This window comes from Musca autumnalis, unplaced genomic scaffold, assembly GCF_047663935.1.
Source record: "Musca autumnalis isolate F117 unplaced genomic scaffold, ASM4766393v1 scaffold_1, whole genome shotgun sequence".
NCBI lineage: Eukaryota > Metazoa > Arthropoda > Insecta > Diptera > Muscidae > Musca > Musca autumnalis.
The window spans coordinates 61,331,910-61,348,502 of NW_027411644.1; the positions used below are offsets into that span (position 1 = coordinate 61,331,910).

The 16,593-nt window shown below is 40.1% G+C and overlaps 1 protein-coding gene across 1 annotated transcript; it reads left to right on the forward strand.

The window, feature by feature from the left end:
• Window positions 1-1,344: 1,344 nt before the first annotated feature.
• LOC141399033 (uncharacterized) lies at window positions 1,345-10,285 on the forward strand. Its single transcript, XM_073977009.1, has 2 exons — window positions 1,345-3,011; window positions 6,846-10,285. Exons 1-2 carry the CDS (start codon window positions 1,746-1,748, stop codon window positions 9,633-9,635), a joined length of 4,056 nt encoding a protein of 1,351 aa, XP_073833110.1. The 5' UTR covers window positions 1,345-1,745; the 3' UTR covers window positions 9,636-10,285.
• The last annotated feature ends 6,308 nt before the right edge of the window (window positions 10,286-16,593 follow it).

The following is a 16,593-nucleotide window of genomic DNA, read 5'->3' on the forward strand; positions in this document are numbered from 1 at the left end:
CTACCTGAAGCTTGCGTGGCTTCATTTCTGGTAGAAGAATAAATAAAAAACAACCTCTTTTGTTTTTTTTTTTTAAATAGCCTGGCTTAATCCCATTGTTGTTGTTTTATTATTTTAAAACAACTAATTTATTAGTGGAAAAAGATTTGGCATTGTTCGCCAAGGGGTAAAGCCCTCGACACATACGGTCCGTTTAAGCGCTCGGTACATACGGTGCGTTGAGCGTTGCGGTACAACAACCACATGAAAAAAGTGTAAGTGAAGCCAAGTTTTTTGAAAAACAACAATATGGCTGACGCATTAAAGTTAAACATAATTTAACTGTTTTGGGACAACGCGTGTCCCAACGTGTCACTAAACGGACCGTACGTGCCGAGGGCTTAAAGCGCTCGGCACATACGATGCGTTGAGCGTCGCGGTACAACAACCACATGAAAAAAGTGTAAGTGATGCCAAGTTTTTTTTGTTTGAAAAAAACAACAATGTGGCTAACGCATTAAATTTAAACATAATTTAACTTTTTTGGGACAACGGGTGTCCCAACGTGTCACTAAACGGACCGTATGTGCCGAGGCTTTAAGGTGTGAACAGAATGAAATACGCCGGTTTTTTCACGCTCAGTTTCATGTAAAAGATTAAAGCCCAAGTACTACCTAATTCAAATGCTGCATAATTAATTTGAGTTAGGTAGTACTTGGCCTTTAGTCTTTTACATGAAACTGAGCGTGAAAAAGCGGCGTATTTCATTGTGTTTCTACCTTTAAGACAGGGAAGACTAGTTTCGATGCACGCCACTGGGTCTCATCAGTTCCCTTGTTTCTTGTTAGTGGATATTCTCCACCGAAGTTATTTTTCAATAATTTCAAACTGGGTTGCGCTTTTCTTTTTTATTCTTTTATCAGAAGAAAGCAAGGCAAGCAGGCGAGGCAGCTTATATACCTAGGCCTTAAGCAGAAAACACATCCAACGTTTGAGTAAAATTTTGTGTCATTTGTGGTAGAAAAATAACGAAAAATTGGCACGCTTTGCCTTTTATTCATCTACCAGAAATGACACAAAACTTTACTCAAACGTTGGATGTGTTTTCTGCTTAAGGCTAGGTATATAAGCTGCCTCGCCTGCTTGCCTTGCTTCCTTCTGATAAAAGAACAAAAAAGAAAAGCGCAACCTAGTTTGAAATTTGCTGGGCATTATTTTGTTTTTATTATGTCAGAAGTGAAGCAGGAAAGCAAGGCAAGCAGGCGTGGTTGCTTATTTATTTTTCTACCAGAAATGAAGTCAAGCAAGCAAGAAAAATCCATTGTATTTTTACCCTTTATGTGAACACCCCTCTAAAACCACATTATAATAAGTTGGCAACGCCGGCTGCTTGTGTGCGAAAAAGGAAAGCATAAAAAACTAGAAATTTGTTGAAAGCCAAGCCAGGAAAGGAAATTTAGCATCTGTGCGGATAATTTTGCGCAAATTAATGGATAAAATTTGTGTTGAATTTCAAATAAAGTGATTACACAAATAAAGTGAAAAATTCTAAACTAAAAATGCCGCCGTGGATACATTTTAAAGTGGAACAAAAAGAATTTTAGTGATGAACAAACGTTGCGAAAAAAAGCAGCAGACGAAAAAGTAGTGTATAAAAGAGTGAAAAAGAGAGTAGAACAAAAGCAGGCAGGCAAGAGGCAAGCATTGAACAAAAAAGAATTGCAGACACAAGCAGCTAGATAATATTTGGACGGGAACTTTCCAAAATGGATGAATTGGAGCCTTGGAATATGTTCACAAGCGAACAAGATGGTGGTGATAATGCAGACGAAGATGGTGGTGATGAGAATGGAGACGGTGGTGGTGGCGATGAAGACAATGTACCCTTTTCCATACCCTCTCCCGTACAAGATATGCAAGTAAAAGAAGAACCTGCCGAAGCGGTGGAGGAGGAGAATTTTACAGACGACAGTCCTTTTGCCTTTCATTCGTTATTTCACAGTGGCAGGGATTCGCCACCGCAGCAGCAACAACAAGATGAATCTCTTTTTGATTTTTATGCTGACAATTCCAATTCCAATAATCGCACAGCAACCGGTAGATCTACACAACAAACGAGCAACGAACCACCTCCACCTCTTTCGGCCGAGGATGAATATTTCCACACCTTGGTTAGATATGAAGATGCAATTGTCTATATATGTCCCTCCTGTTCTGCTGAATTCCGTTCGCAAGAGGCGTGGAAAACTCACTTGAATACCATACACAACTACAATACTCGAGCGGGATTGAATTTCATTCAATTAGATAAACTATATCACGAATGTTTGGAATGTAAAAAACGTATAGCAATGCATAGCATGGAGAATTTGATGAAACACAAATTCACCCATTTACCCTATCGTTGTTGTAAATGTTTCATTTGTAAGCGTCAGTATAAATATCGTCAGGATTTAATGGTCCATCTCAAGATGACACATCGTGATGAATTGATAGCCCTTGTCAAGGAGGAACATAAAAATCGTCCACCACCACAACCACCTCAGCAACAACAACAAAATCAAAATTTACGAGCAATTCTAAGTAAACCATCAAGACCCAGTATTTCCATTGGTCATGTTAAAGAGAATGCAGTAGATCTGTTCGATAATAACTCGGATAATATTGAAGTACGTAATGAAGTGTTGGATGAAGATGATGGTGATGGCTCGTTGCAACAACAACCACCGGCAAAACGAGTTGCTCGTGATGTACCCTCATTTATGGATGATGGTTCGACAAATGGTTCAGCGCCCGGTGATGTTGGTGGTGGCGGTGGGGTACGTAAGGAACAAAAGACAAAACTTTTGGATGATATAGATGAGTCCTTGGAAGAATATGTATTGTTTACATGTCCCCAATGTGCAACGGAATGTGAAACACGCAGTCAATGGCATGAACACATCGAAGAAGCCCATGATCTAAACTCGCGGAAAGGTTTGAACATGCGTGAAATCAATCAGGGACAAGCCCAATGTGTTGAATGCAGTCAGGTGAGTTGAATAAAATATTGGTCATCTCTATAGTAATATGTTGCCTATTGAATCATAACTATTGTAGAAGGGGTTAAGAGGGATTCATGCTACCCAGTGGCAAAACGAGGCTTATGTAGAGTTTAAGACCGTTCGGGGGTTATTATGCCTTTAAAAGAAGAGCCCATAGGGGCCTGATTGCGAAAAAATAAATGTCTTATCCATAGAAGACCCCTTGAGAGGGTCTCATACCCATAGAAAACTTCTTGAGATGGTGTTCTACACCTTGAGAGGATATTCTTACCACAGAAGACACATTTTGAAGTTCTTTTACACATAGAAGACACCTTGAGAGGGTCTTTTACCCAAAGAAGACACCTTGAGAGGGCCTTCTAACCACAGAAGACACCTTTAGATGGTATTCGACCCAAAGAAGACACCTTCTATCCGTAGAAGACACATTGAGAGGGTCTTTTACCCATAGAAGATACCTTGAGAGTGTCTTCTATCCGTAGAAGAAGCCTTCAGAAGGTCTTTTACCCAAAGAAGACACCTTGAGAGGGTCTTCTACACGTAGAAGTCACCATGATAGAGTCTTCTACCCATAGAAGACCTACTGAGAGGGCCTTCTATCTACAGAAGGCACCTTAAGAAGGTTTCTACTTATAGAAGACCCCTTAAGACGGCATTCTACTTATTGAAGACCCCATGAGAGGTTCTCCTACTTATAGAAATCCCTTGAGAGGTTTTTTTTATCTATAGAAGGCCCCTTAAGAGGGTCTTATATCCATGGAAGGTTCCTCGAGGGGTCTTCTACTTTTAGAAGACCTACTGAGAAAGTCGTTTACCTATAGAAGACCTATTGAGAGGGTCACCTATCTATAGAAAACCTATTGAGAGATTCAACTACCTATAGAAAACATCATGAGAGTCTTCTTTTTATAGAAGAACCCTTGAGAGGGTCTTCTACTTATAGAAGATAACTTGAAAGGGTCTTCTACCCACAGAAGACCCCTTGAGAGAGTATTCTACCCACAGGAGGTCCATAGAGAAGGTCTTATACCTATAGAAGACGCATTGAGAGGGTATTTTACCCATAAAACACTCCTTGAGTGGGTATTCTACCCATAAATATCACCTGTATTTCTTGCGTCATGGACGGGATATCCTTGCCCAACTGGGCTATTTTTCTTCCAGGCCTCCTCAGATTTTCGCTTCCAGAACATTTATTTTTAGAGTACCTTCACCTGGAATGTTAGATGTCGCCACCACAATTACCAAACTTCTTCCTAATGGGGAATCACCACCTCCCATATTTTCGACTCGTAGACCCGAGCATCTTCCCAATGGGGTTTCTTCAACCTCTATGTTTGTTCTTTTTGTTTCTTCATTTTCTTCGTTTATTTTAGGTTTTGTGGTCCCAACTCAAAGCCGCTATCTTCGCCCGCAAAATGTGCAGTCACATTAAGTTCCAATGGGTCCCTATTTCTAGGTCCATGCGAGGGTTGTCGGGCGACCCTTATGAGATCTCCCTTTCAGAGCCAGATCCGTGTTAATCGGGAATGTGCATCCGAACCTACACTCCAACTTAATGGGACGAGCATTGAACGCACTTTGAAACTTGCCAAGTTTTAACGGGACGGAGGCAACATTAGCCTGAAAGTCGTTTCTGTAAGGTTCCACCCCGACATACTCCGGTTCCAGAATACCACAGCCGTCAGCCCAGGGTTCCTCAATTCCAAATCTTAGTCCAGTAATGCCACAATCTAGAGCGGGCTGGGTTGATCTTGATGCCTTTCACCGGGATTTCATTTTCTTCCATGAATAGGGCTTGACTGGGGATAACCACGGAGTCGCCACCTCCTTTCCAAACCTCTGTAGAGGTGTTCCCTTATGGCGGAATACATAAATGTGGGCGGTATTCACTCGCCCCGACACTGGGTTTCTCAGAGCACTTCCACCATTTTGGTACGCTCTCCACACCTGCTAAAACTAGGGTCCGCGGGGTCGTTACTCCCGTTGTCCTCTCCTGAGGATACCCTTTGAGAATATTGAAGAGCACTTGGGAAGGTCTTCTACTTACAGAGGGCCTATTGAAAGTGTCTTCTAGACATACAAAAACCTCTTGAGAGGGACTTCTACTCATAGAAAACTTCTCGAGAGGGCCTTCTACTCATAGAAAACTTCTTGAGAGGGCCTTCTACCTGTTGAAGAGCGCCTTATAGAAGGCCCCTTGAGAGGGTCTTTTACTTATAGAAGATCCCCTGAGAGGGTCTTCTCTCTATTGAAGACCCCTTGAGAGGGTCTTCTAACTATAGAAAACCCCTTGTGAGGATCTTCTACCTACGTATGACATCTTGAGAGGGCCTTCTAAATACAGAAGATACCTTGAGAGGGGCTTCGACCTATAGAAGATCTATTGAGAGGGCCTTCTACCTATTGAAAATCCCTTGAGAGGGTCTTATACTTATAAAAGATCCCATGAGAGGGTCTTCTGCTTATAGAAGATCCACTGAGAGAGTTTTCTACCTATAGAAGATCTTTTGAGAGATTCTTTTATCCATGGAAGGGTCTTCTACCTATTGAAAACCTGCTCAGTTGTTTACCTATAGAATATCTACTAAGAGGGTATTTCTTCCATAGAAGACCCCTTGAGAGGGCCTTTCTACCATAGAAAGTCCTTTGAGAAGGTCTCTCATCCATAGAAGACTCCTTGAGTGGGTCATCTACCTATAGAAGGCCTTTTGAGAGGATCTTCTACCTATAGAAGACCTCTTGGGAGGATCTTCTACCCATAGAAGACCCATTGAGAGGGTCTTCTACCCATATAAGACTCCTTGAGAGGGCCTTTTAACTAACTTCTAACATGAAAGACATCCGGAGAAGATCTTTTACCTATGGAAGACACCCTGATATGGTCTTCTACCCATATAACACCCCTTCTTCGTATGACATCTTGAGAGGGTATTCTAAATACAGAAGATACCTTGAGGGGTAGAAAATCTACTGAGAGGGTCTTTCTTCCATAGAAGTCCCCTTGAGCGGGCATTTCTACCATTAAAAACCCATTGAGAAGGCCTCTCATTCATAGAAGACTCATTGAGTAGGTCATCTACCTATGTAAGACCTTTTGAGAGGATTTTCTACCTATACAAATCTACTTGGGAGTATCTTCTACCCATGGAAGACCCGTTGAGAGGGTCCTCCACCCATAGAAGACTCCTTGAGAGGGCCTTCTACCCATAGAAGACTCCATGTGAGGGCCTTCTACCCATAGAAGACTCCATGTGAGGGCCTTCTACCCAGTAAAGACTCCTTGAGAAGGCCTTCTAACTATAAAAGGCACTATGAGAGGGTCTTCTACCCGTAGAAGACCCAATAGAAGACAGCTTGAGAAGATCTTCTGCCTATAGAAGACCACTTGAGAGGATATTTTGCCCATAGAAGACAACCTGAGAGAGTCTTCTACCCATATAATACCTCTTTTGAGAGTCATCTACCCATATAATACCCTTTTTGAGGGTCATCTACCCATATAACACCCTTTGAGAGAGCCTTTCTACCATAGAAGTCCCCTTAGAGGGCCTTTCTTCCGTAGAAGACCCCTTGAGCGGGTCTTTCTACCATAAAATACCCATTGAGAGGGTCTGTCTTCCATAGAAGACACCTTAAGAGGGTCTTCTACCTACAGAAGGTCACCTGAGAGGATCTTCTACCACATGAGAGGATCTTGAGGGGGTCTTCTACTTATAGAAGACCCATTGAGAGGGCCAAAAGGCTACAAATTAGCGCCCGATTTTGGATCGCTTTAAAACGTAACTTTTGATAATTCTAAAAGCGTTATTTTCTTTGCAGACCATCACGCCGAACACCATCAGGAATTTACAGTTGCACAAATTCACCCATTTGCCGCACAAGAAATGGTTGACTTGTAAGCTATGCTTTACGGAATTTGATATTAGCAAGGATGTTATACGTCATTTGGCGGAGAAGCATCATTTGGTCTCCGACAAAATTACCAACAACAACGATGAAGACAGCCAGGAGCCATTTGGTGCTGATGATTATGGTGATTTTGACGGTAAAAAATCATCGTCATCAGCCTGGGGGAACGGTAGTTTTATGAATAAAACTGAAGAGCGTGATACATTCGAGCAGCACATCAATTACCTCTGTCCCCAGTGCGGCAAAGAGTTCACCGACAAAAAGGTATGGCGTAAACATTTGGTTGACGCCCATCAAATGGCCGATTTGGAAACGCTCAATTTCGAAGTCGTCAATGAGCTGCAGTTGAGATGTCGTGAATGCGACAAAATCATCACGAATGCCTATGGCATACAGAATGCCCAGCAGCATCGCATCACCCACATGCAGTACAAATCGTTTGCCATTTGTCGCATATGTCGTAAACAGTATACGGAACGTAAGGGTTTGACCAAGCACTTGCGTAATGCCCATGGAATTGGTGTATCCAGAAATGCGAACTGTTCCTCGCCAATACCCAACTTTGGCAGTCCCAGCACAAGACCGTTTAAATCGAAGCAACCCTATAAGGAAATTGTGCGGCACAATAACTACACATATGAGATATGCTATTTGGATGAAGATGCCAGTGGCGGTGGAGGCGGTGATGATGATTATGATAGGGGAGGAGGAGGAGGTGGTGGAGATATGATGGGAGGTGGAAGTTTTGCCGGAAACAGGTCTTATGATTTTTCCAAAGGCGATACCCATTCGTATAACAAACGACCCTATCCCCAGAAACCAAGTTTGGACCAAATGTCACGACACAGATGTGTGGATTGTGGTTCCATATTTAAGAATCCTCAGGCATTGCAGCATCACATTAAGACCGAACATGATTTTGTTAACGAGGACAAATCGATTGATGTGGAGGATTTGTTGGCGCCCAGTAGCCGTGAGGCCCCCGTCCCCGTTGTAGATGTCAGCATGGATGACTCTGGCGTGGAGTGTAATTTCATTTATATCTGTCCCGAATGTGGCATAGAGTTTAGAATGAGACATTTATGGCGTCGCCACATTAATGCCGAGCACAACTTTGATAAGCGCGAGTCACTTGACTTCCGTATGATTGACAAGCTACGCTTCCAATGTAGAATTTGCAATGAAGTTGTACAGAGTTCCAAGCTGAAGGGTTTGCAGGATCACAAATTCCGTCACTGTCCCTATAGGCAGTATTTGAAGTGTCTGTTGTGTGGCCAGGCCTATAACCACAAGCCCAATATGATTAGTCATTTGCGTCAGCGGCACAACATAGTGGAGGCAGAACCGGTACAGCATTCAATATTGGCAGCTGAGGCCAGGAAACAAATGCAGGGCAATAGTTTCAATGCACCAAGGCAATATGTTGGAGGAGGTGGTGGCAGTGGCGGCGGCGGCGGCGGAGGCAGTGCCAACAAATCTCTCTCAGATGTTAACAGTTCAGATAGACCCTCCGGCCTAAAGACCGTGGAAGATGTCATTTCCTACCACAATGCTGTGGACCATGAAAGTATTTTCTACCACTGCCCCTCATGTACCCAGACCTTTGATTCCCATGTCTTTTGGCGCAAACACATTGTCGACGAACATAACCTGAATAGTCGGCAGGGCTTAAATTTCCGCCAGTTGGATGATCATCACTACATATGTTTGCAGTGCTATAAGCGCGTGACCGTAACCCACACTAAGGGAGCCATTGGTCAATTGCAGTCCCACAAGTTCCGTCACTTACCCTATAAATCATTCCATTGCACAGTGTGCAAGGGAGAATTTGTACGCAAACAAATGTTCTTCAAGCATTTGGATAAGATCACTAATAAATGTGCTGGTCTACAGGCCTCCGAGACCAAGGAACCGGATCACAATGAATCCCAATTTGATGAGGATACCTCAATGAGTGAAACAAACAACGCCGCTGCTGCTGGTACATCGGCCAAGAATCTGTGGCCCACAAGGGCTTCAATGCCTGCCCAACCCCTGACCGAGAGTACAGCTGAGAATCAGGGTTGCTTCACTCTCAGCTGCCCCCAGTGCGGTGTTGAATTTGAATCGACACGCAGCTGGCGTGAACACATTAACATTGAACATAACCTCAATTGTAGGGGTGTTTTGAATTTCAAAAAAATCAACAACAAACTGCATTTATGTTTGGAATGCAACGAACATGTCAATGGACGCAAGTTGCGGGACCTGCAAGTGCACAAATTCAAACATTTGCCATTCGGGGCCTATCTCCATTGTCGTTTCTGTACCATGAGCTATTTCCACATTAGCAATATGCAGGAACACTTGAAGAACAAGCATCCCCAGATGATACCGAAGATGCGCATAGATCCCAACTATGAAGATGATGCAGCCAATATGGATGTGGAGGATGAAGAAGATAGCCATAATTTTGCCGGTGGTGATGATGAAAATGAGGTAGGTGGTGGATCGCACCACAACGTTGAGGAGGGTGGTGACGATGTCGTCGGCGGCGAGGGTGATGATGATGACGAAGAGGAAGGCGATGAAGATGATGATGACCCCGATGGCCCTTGTCCCGAGAATATGCTTGACATTGATTTGCTAGAGGCCGAGGCCGAAATTGAAGAGGTTGATCCTGATAATGTGGAAGCTGATGATCAATATCTTTTGGGTTAAGACAAAACATGCGGAAACATTTTTGCAACTTCCTCGAACAATTATTATTAACCATAAGTATATAGAATTAGTTTTATGCCAGAAAACCCCCTCCCTCCCGCATTACATTCAACAGTTTTGTTTTGGTTTTCTATTTTAAATTATTTCTTTGTTTGCTTTCTCGCCAAGGTTTTAAATTATTTCCCCATTCTACACCAATTGCTTGCATTATCTTTTAGTATTATTTATCATCTAATATCTTCCTTTTAGTATTATTTCCAATTGTATATTCTTTTCAAAATATTTTCCTATTATTACCTATTCATTATAGTCTACCGTTATATACTCAATCTCCCTCTCTCTGTATCTTATATTTTGTTGTTGTAATCTCCTTATATTTTTCGTATTATTGTCCATTTTTACATCATTCTTCATTGGCCTATTTTTTAAGAGATTTTTTAAGTTAAGTCCATTTATAACGACTTCCCACTCCTTAATTCCATTAAGAAAAGTAAAGTAAATAATTGTTTAAAACAAAATGAAAAAAAAAACATTTTAGTATATTAAAAAACCACATCCCCACACAAACTAACACTACTCTACCCACGAAAGGAAAAAAACAAACAAAATCATTAACCTAAAATAAAATAAAGTTTCGATTGTAAAATGTATTTGAAAACTAGTTTTATTCCAGTTCGACTGTATATATCAGGGATTAAGAATATGACCATCTATGTCGTATGTTTGGAAGATATAAGAGAAGGATGTTTTAATGGGCTTTTTAACTTAAACAGATGAAACGCTACCTATTGAAGAGATGATTTATATTTAGAGGGAGAGATCCCATTAGAAGACACATTGAGAGGTCTTCAATTTATAGAAGGCCTCTTGAGAGGGTCTTCTATCTATAAAAGGCCTCTTAGGAAAGTCTCCTTTCTATAGACAACACCTTGAGACGGTCTTCTATCTGTGTAAGACCCTTTTTTGGGTTTTCTATCTATAGAAGGTCTTTTGAGAGGGTTTTCTATCAATAGAAGACCCCTCGAGAGAGTCTTGTATCTATAGACCACACCTTAAGGTCTTCTATCTATAGAAGGCCTTTGAGAGGGTCTCTAGAAATTTGTTTAGAAAATCCACGACTTGTGACCTATTAAAGTCTAGAAATTTCTTTAGAAAATCCACGCCTTGTGGCCTTTAGAAGACTCTAGAAATTTGTTTAGAATATCCACGCCTTGTGGCCTTTTGAAGACTCTAGAAATTTGTTTAGAATATCCACGCCTTGTGGCCTTTTGAAGACTCTAGAAATTTGTTTAGAAAATCCACGCCTTGTGGCCTTTTGAAGACTCTAGAAATTTGTTTAGAATATCCACGCCTTGTGGCCTTTTGAAGACTCTAGAAATTTGTTTAGAAAATCCACGCCTTGTGGCCTTTTGAAGACTCTAGAAATTTGTTTAGAAAATCCACGCCTTGTGGCCTTTTGAAGTCTCTAGAAATTTGTTTAGAAAATCCACGCCTTGTGGCCTTTTGAAGACTCTAGAAATTTGTTTAGAAAATCCACGCCTTGTGGCCTTTTGAAGTCTCTAGAAATTTGTTTAGAAAATGCACGCCTTGTGGCCTTTTGAAGACTCTAGAAATTTGTTTAGAAAATCCACGCCTTGTGGCCTTTTGAACACTCTAGAAATTTGTTTAGAAAATCCACGCCTTGTGGCCTTTTGAAGACTCTAGAAATTTGTTTAGAAAATGCACGCCTTGTGGCCTTTTGAAGTCTCTAGAAATTTGTTTAGAAAATCCACGCCTTGTGGCTTTTGAAGACTCTAGAAATTTGTTTAGAAAATCCACGCTTTGTGGCCTTTTGAAGACTCTAGAAATTTGTTTAGAAAATCCATGCCTTGTGGCCTTTTGAAGACTCTAGAAATATCTTTAGAAAATCCACCACTTTGTGGTCTTTTGAGGTCTCTAGAAATTTCTAGAAAACCTCCTGAGAGTATCTTCTATCCACAGAACGGTTTTTGAGAGGGTCTTCTATCTACAGAACGGTTTTTGAGAGGGTCTTCTATCTAAAGAAGACACCTTGTGAGGTTCTTCTATTCATAGAAGCCAACTTGAGAGAGTCTTCTATCTATAGAAGACCCCTTAAGGGTCTTATATCTATAGAAGAACCCTTGAGAGGCTCTGTTATCTAGAGAATACCCCTTGAGAGGGTCCTCTAGCTATAGATTCACCTTTGAGAGGGTCTTCCATCTATAGTAGACCCCTTTAGGGGGTATTCTCTCTATAGATCAACCCTTGAAAGGGTCTTCAATCTATAAAATACCTCCTGAGAGGGTTTTCTGTTTGTAGAAAATCTTTAATATATATAAAATATCCCTTGAGTAGCTCCTCTATCTACAGAAGATCCTTTGGAGGATTCTTCTATTTATAGCAGACCCGTTGAGGTTGTTTTCTGTCTATAGAAGACCCCTTGATATGGTCTACTATTTATAGAAGACACCTTGAGAGGGGTTTATATCTATAAAAGCCTTCTTGAGAGGGTCTTCTATTTATAGAAGACAACTTGAGAGGGTATTCTATCTATAGACGACACCTTAAGAGGGTCTTCTATCTATAGAAGACTCCTTGAGAGGGTATTTTATCTATAGAGGACCCCTTGAGAGGGTCCTCTATCTATAGATCCATTAAGAGGTTCTTCTATCTACAGAAGACCCCTTGAAAGGGTCTCTATTTATGGAGAATCCCTTGAGAGAATATCGGATATGTTCTGAGACACACTTCACCTCTCACTTCACGCTTCAAGCATTGTGTTCACCCCATTTACTCCTAATTTTTGCGAATTTCTTGGGGATAAGATTCATTAGGGTATTTAAAAAGTATAGTCCGTCCAAAAAATGCTCGAAAAATAGGCGTCAACAGGGTAAACAAAATGCTTGAGGCGTGAAGTGAGAGGTGAAGTGTGTCTCAGAACATATCCGATATTCTCTCAAGGGATTCTCCATAGATAGAGACCCTTTCAAGGGGTCTTCTGTGGATAGAAGAACCTCTATAGAAGACCACGTTGATAGGATTTTCTATCTATAGAAGATCTCTTGATAGGGTGTTTTTTTTCTATAGAAGACCTGTTGATAGGTTCGTCTGTCTATAGAAGACCTCTTGATAGGTTCGTCTGTGTATGGAAGACCTCTTAGTCTGCTTTTCTGTAATATAGAAGACATCTTGATATGGTCTTCTGTCCATAGAAAAGAAAAACATTGATAGGATCTTCTACCTAAAGAAACCCCACTGATAGACTTTTCTATCTGCAGAAGACCTATGGAGAAAGTCTTCTATTTTCAGAAAACACCATTAGGTCATCCCCCTAAAGAAATTCTCCTAAGAGCGTCGTCTAACTATAGAAGAGGTCTTATATATGTAGAATGCCCACTGAGAGGGTCTTCTAAATATTCTATATTCTATCTATAGAAGACCTCTTATGAGGGTCTTTTTATCCTCCACACCTTGTGAGATTATTTTATCAATAGAAAACTCTTAAAGGTGTCCCCTATCTATACAAGACCCCTTGAGTTTCCTTAAAGCCTTTATGTATATAAAGGTTCCTTGAGAGGGTCTTCTACCTATTAATGTCTCCTCTTTTAACGGTTAACGACCCTATTAAGGGGTCTTGTAACTACTTTCAAAGGATCCACTCAATAAAGGTCCTTCTAACAGTACTTCTACTAAAAGGATCTACTATCAGGGTAATAATGAATGTCAACACACCGTGAGTCTTGTCTCTCTGCCGTTTCAACTTAAAAGAGAAAGTGAGAAAACTCACAGAGAGTTGATATTCATGATTGGGCTGTATATGTAGACGATCATCCGTGTGTTCTGCAAAAAGCTCTATTCTATAGGTAGTGGGTACTACTATGGGTCTTCTGTATATAGAATACACTCCCGAGTTTTCTGAAGTGCCCTTAACGGTCCCCGAAAGGAATCTATTTCAGATAGAAACCCTCTTTTGTTGCTAGAATACGCTCTTGAGATGATCATAGCGATTATGAATCTTCACGTAGGGAGCTACTCACAAGTGAGTTGCAGTTCACTTTCACCTGCTCGAGCTATTACGATTGGGCAGGGAGGAGCACAAAAAGTGAACAAGGGTTGACAAGTCGGAAAATGGAAAATAATGGCGCGACTTGTGAACCCTTGAAATAATAATTTGTGTTACCATACCGTCATTTTTTGCACAAATAACTTTGGGATTATTAAATTCTTATTTTTTGCATAAAAAGTAAATAAATTTTCAAATTAATAAACATTTCTAGCAAGAAAAATGTCGGTTATTAAAAATCCACTGTAAAAGAACATGAATATTGGTAAAAGAAAATACAACATTGAAACAACATGGCAACATCTGTAACAGCTGTTCTTTTGTTTTGACAGATATGTGAAAATTGTTTATTTACACTGAAGAATTCGTGAAATTTATTGGAAAATCGTAAAAAAGTGAACAAATGTCGTTTAAAAACGTCATTAAATGGCTACAATAAGTAAATGTTTAATGTTGCATTTTGGGTGATAACAGAAATGGCAAGTTCTGAGGAATACCAAGGAAATGGAGTGGAAGCTGTACCAGCGATGTTAGGACATCACAGGAGATCAATGATTGGTTCAAATGAGGTTCAGCATTTAGCCAATTCCAAGAATAGTAAATACAATTCGTGAAACATCCGATATTTTCTCCAGTATAAGAACCAATTCTATGAATGCTAAGTATAATTCCTAATGCTTTCTTCAACACTTAAACCAATTTAATGAATTTTAAATACAATTTCAATAAATTTCAATTGTAATTCCAATTTTTTTTGGTTCATGGCATATAACAACCGGTACTTAAAATACTATTCCAGGAAATTGCTTGGTGTAGATACCATTCCACTGGGTTATCGACGATGACGTGATTAAGATCTCAAAATGGTTTGGATCTTTTTGGGGCAACGGTCTGGACTTATATTCCATCAAAATAGTTGATTCTATTCAAGCTTGAGGCCAAGTGATTGGACATGTCATCTTTTTAGCACCAGCACCCATTTTTTCCAAGACTGCGTACCCAAAAGTTCCGGCATAAGTTGAATATACGGACTGGATTCGGATCGATGATAAAAAAATTTCGATTTAAAGGAAAATTTTGTTCGCGTTAGCCGAGATTTGTTCCTGTCCATAGAAGAAAGTCTTAAATCCCCGGCCGAAGGCCGGCTATATATGAAAAAAATTCGAATTAAACTAAACTTATTGTCAAAACCAAGGGAATTTTTGAACTTTCGGTGCCTATATCTCGGGAAGTATGGACTTCCTGCCCATGATATATACATTGGCGTGATCAGCACTGCAAGCCCTACCTGTGATAAAAATTTCAGATGGATCCGAATCCAGTCCAAACATTCATCTTGGTCCAAAGTTCCAAATCGTGTACATTACTCTCTCTAGGAACAACAATCGCAGACATGGGTTGCTCCAGATTGGGTCCTTGTATATTTGTGAACCGCTTTATACAGTATGCACCTTTTTGATCTGTCCATACCTGAAAACGGGGAACGCTTTAGTTACAGTACTTGCTTGGGCGTTACCGTGAGAGCCATCCCAATCACCATCTAGTAGGTTGGCCCGACACACTAGGTCCATCAAGAATGATCTTCACTTTCTAGAGAGGAAAGCCCAACGATACAGGAGAGAACCCCTTGCTCAACAAGCATTTCAAGTAGGTTTGTATAGCTTTCACATAGTCTCAGTTTCTAATGTAAACAAATATAGTGTGAATAAAGTCCACCACAAACCGGAGTAGTTTTTGCTCAACTACACTCGGGATATTGCAGTCGTCTAAATTCTTATAGGGCAAATGTTGATAGCACCATGCATAGCACTCTTCGTCTTTTAAAGGTGCGATGCCAAACCTAGTCATTTAATTTCAGTGGATAGTTACATCCCATTCTTGGAACTGAAGTTAGACCCAATTTTGTACCAAATTCTGAAAGAATTCAGAGATTCAGACCGAATTCGTAAAGAACTCTGAAAAAATGTTAGCGGTAAATGTCCTAATATTTGTTTTTGTCGAAAACATATTGCGATTAAAAATATAAAGAAACTCTTATCACAATAAGGTAGAATCTATTCAATTTCCAATATTTCAACCATCTTTGATGGTCATCCTCAGGGATTGGCTTTCAAAAACATTTGTTTTATGCAACTATAAACAATATGGTAGAAATTTATAATAACAATGATATTTCTTTCTTTTTATAAGAATAAAAACAAACAAATTTTAATTCTTAAGTTGACCTCAAACCAAAATTAAAACCAAAGAAAAAAGCGTCCAAAGGTCAACAATAACCTCAAAACATAAAAAATTTCTAATTATTTTTTGTTGCTTTCAACCTAAAATACAATTAATTATCATTAAAGATACAAAATATTCGTATTTTTTAAAATAAATGACCACACTTAAATTTTTTTGTTCAACTCACTTTGATTTCGGTAGTGAGAAATTTCAGCACAAATTTGCCTCTTTTTCTCACTTTTTTTACATTTGTAATAGCTAATTTTTTCACGAACGTGAGTTTTGCTTACCCTCTTGTTGTTTATAATAAGGGAAGAGTGAGAACATAACAGCACTCACGGCGATATGATGTTTATAATAGGGGAGGAGGCGAGAAAGAGAAAACTCACGGTGAGATGCCGTTCATAATTGGGCTGGATATTTTATAGATAAAACACCACATCAAGGTTTTTAGGGCTCTTTTGTAGTTGTTGTTCTGTAGATAGGACACACTCTGGGAGTATGGATCCGAAGTTTCCCCTGCATAAATCCCTAGTTTCTGTTTCAGATCATCTTCTAAGGCAAAGGAATCCAAATAAGTTTTGTTTCGTAATTTTTATTTAGTAGTGTTGTTTTTTTTATTAAATACTTCCAAGTAATTTGCAGTTTCGAATGATTAGAGACTTTTTCTTT

Coding starts and splice junctions, on each gene's coding strand:
- LOC141399033 (XM_073977009.1), top strand. CDS start 1,746: ATGGATGAATTGGAGCCTTGGAATATGTTCACAAGCGAACAAGATGGT. Junction 3,012..6,845: donor AATGTGTTGAATGCAGTCAG/GTGAGTTGAATA, acceptor TTTTCTTTGCAG/ACCATCACGCCGAACACCAT.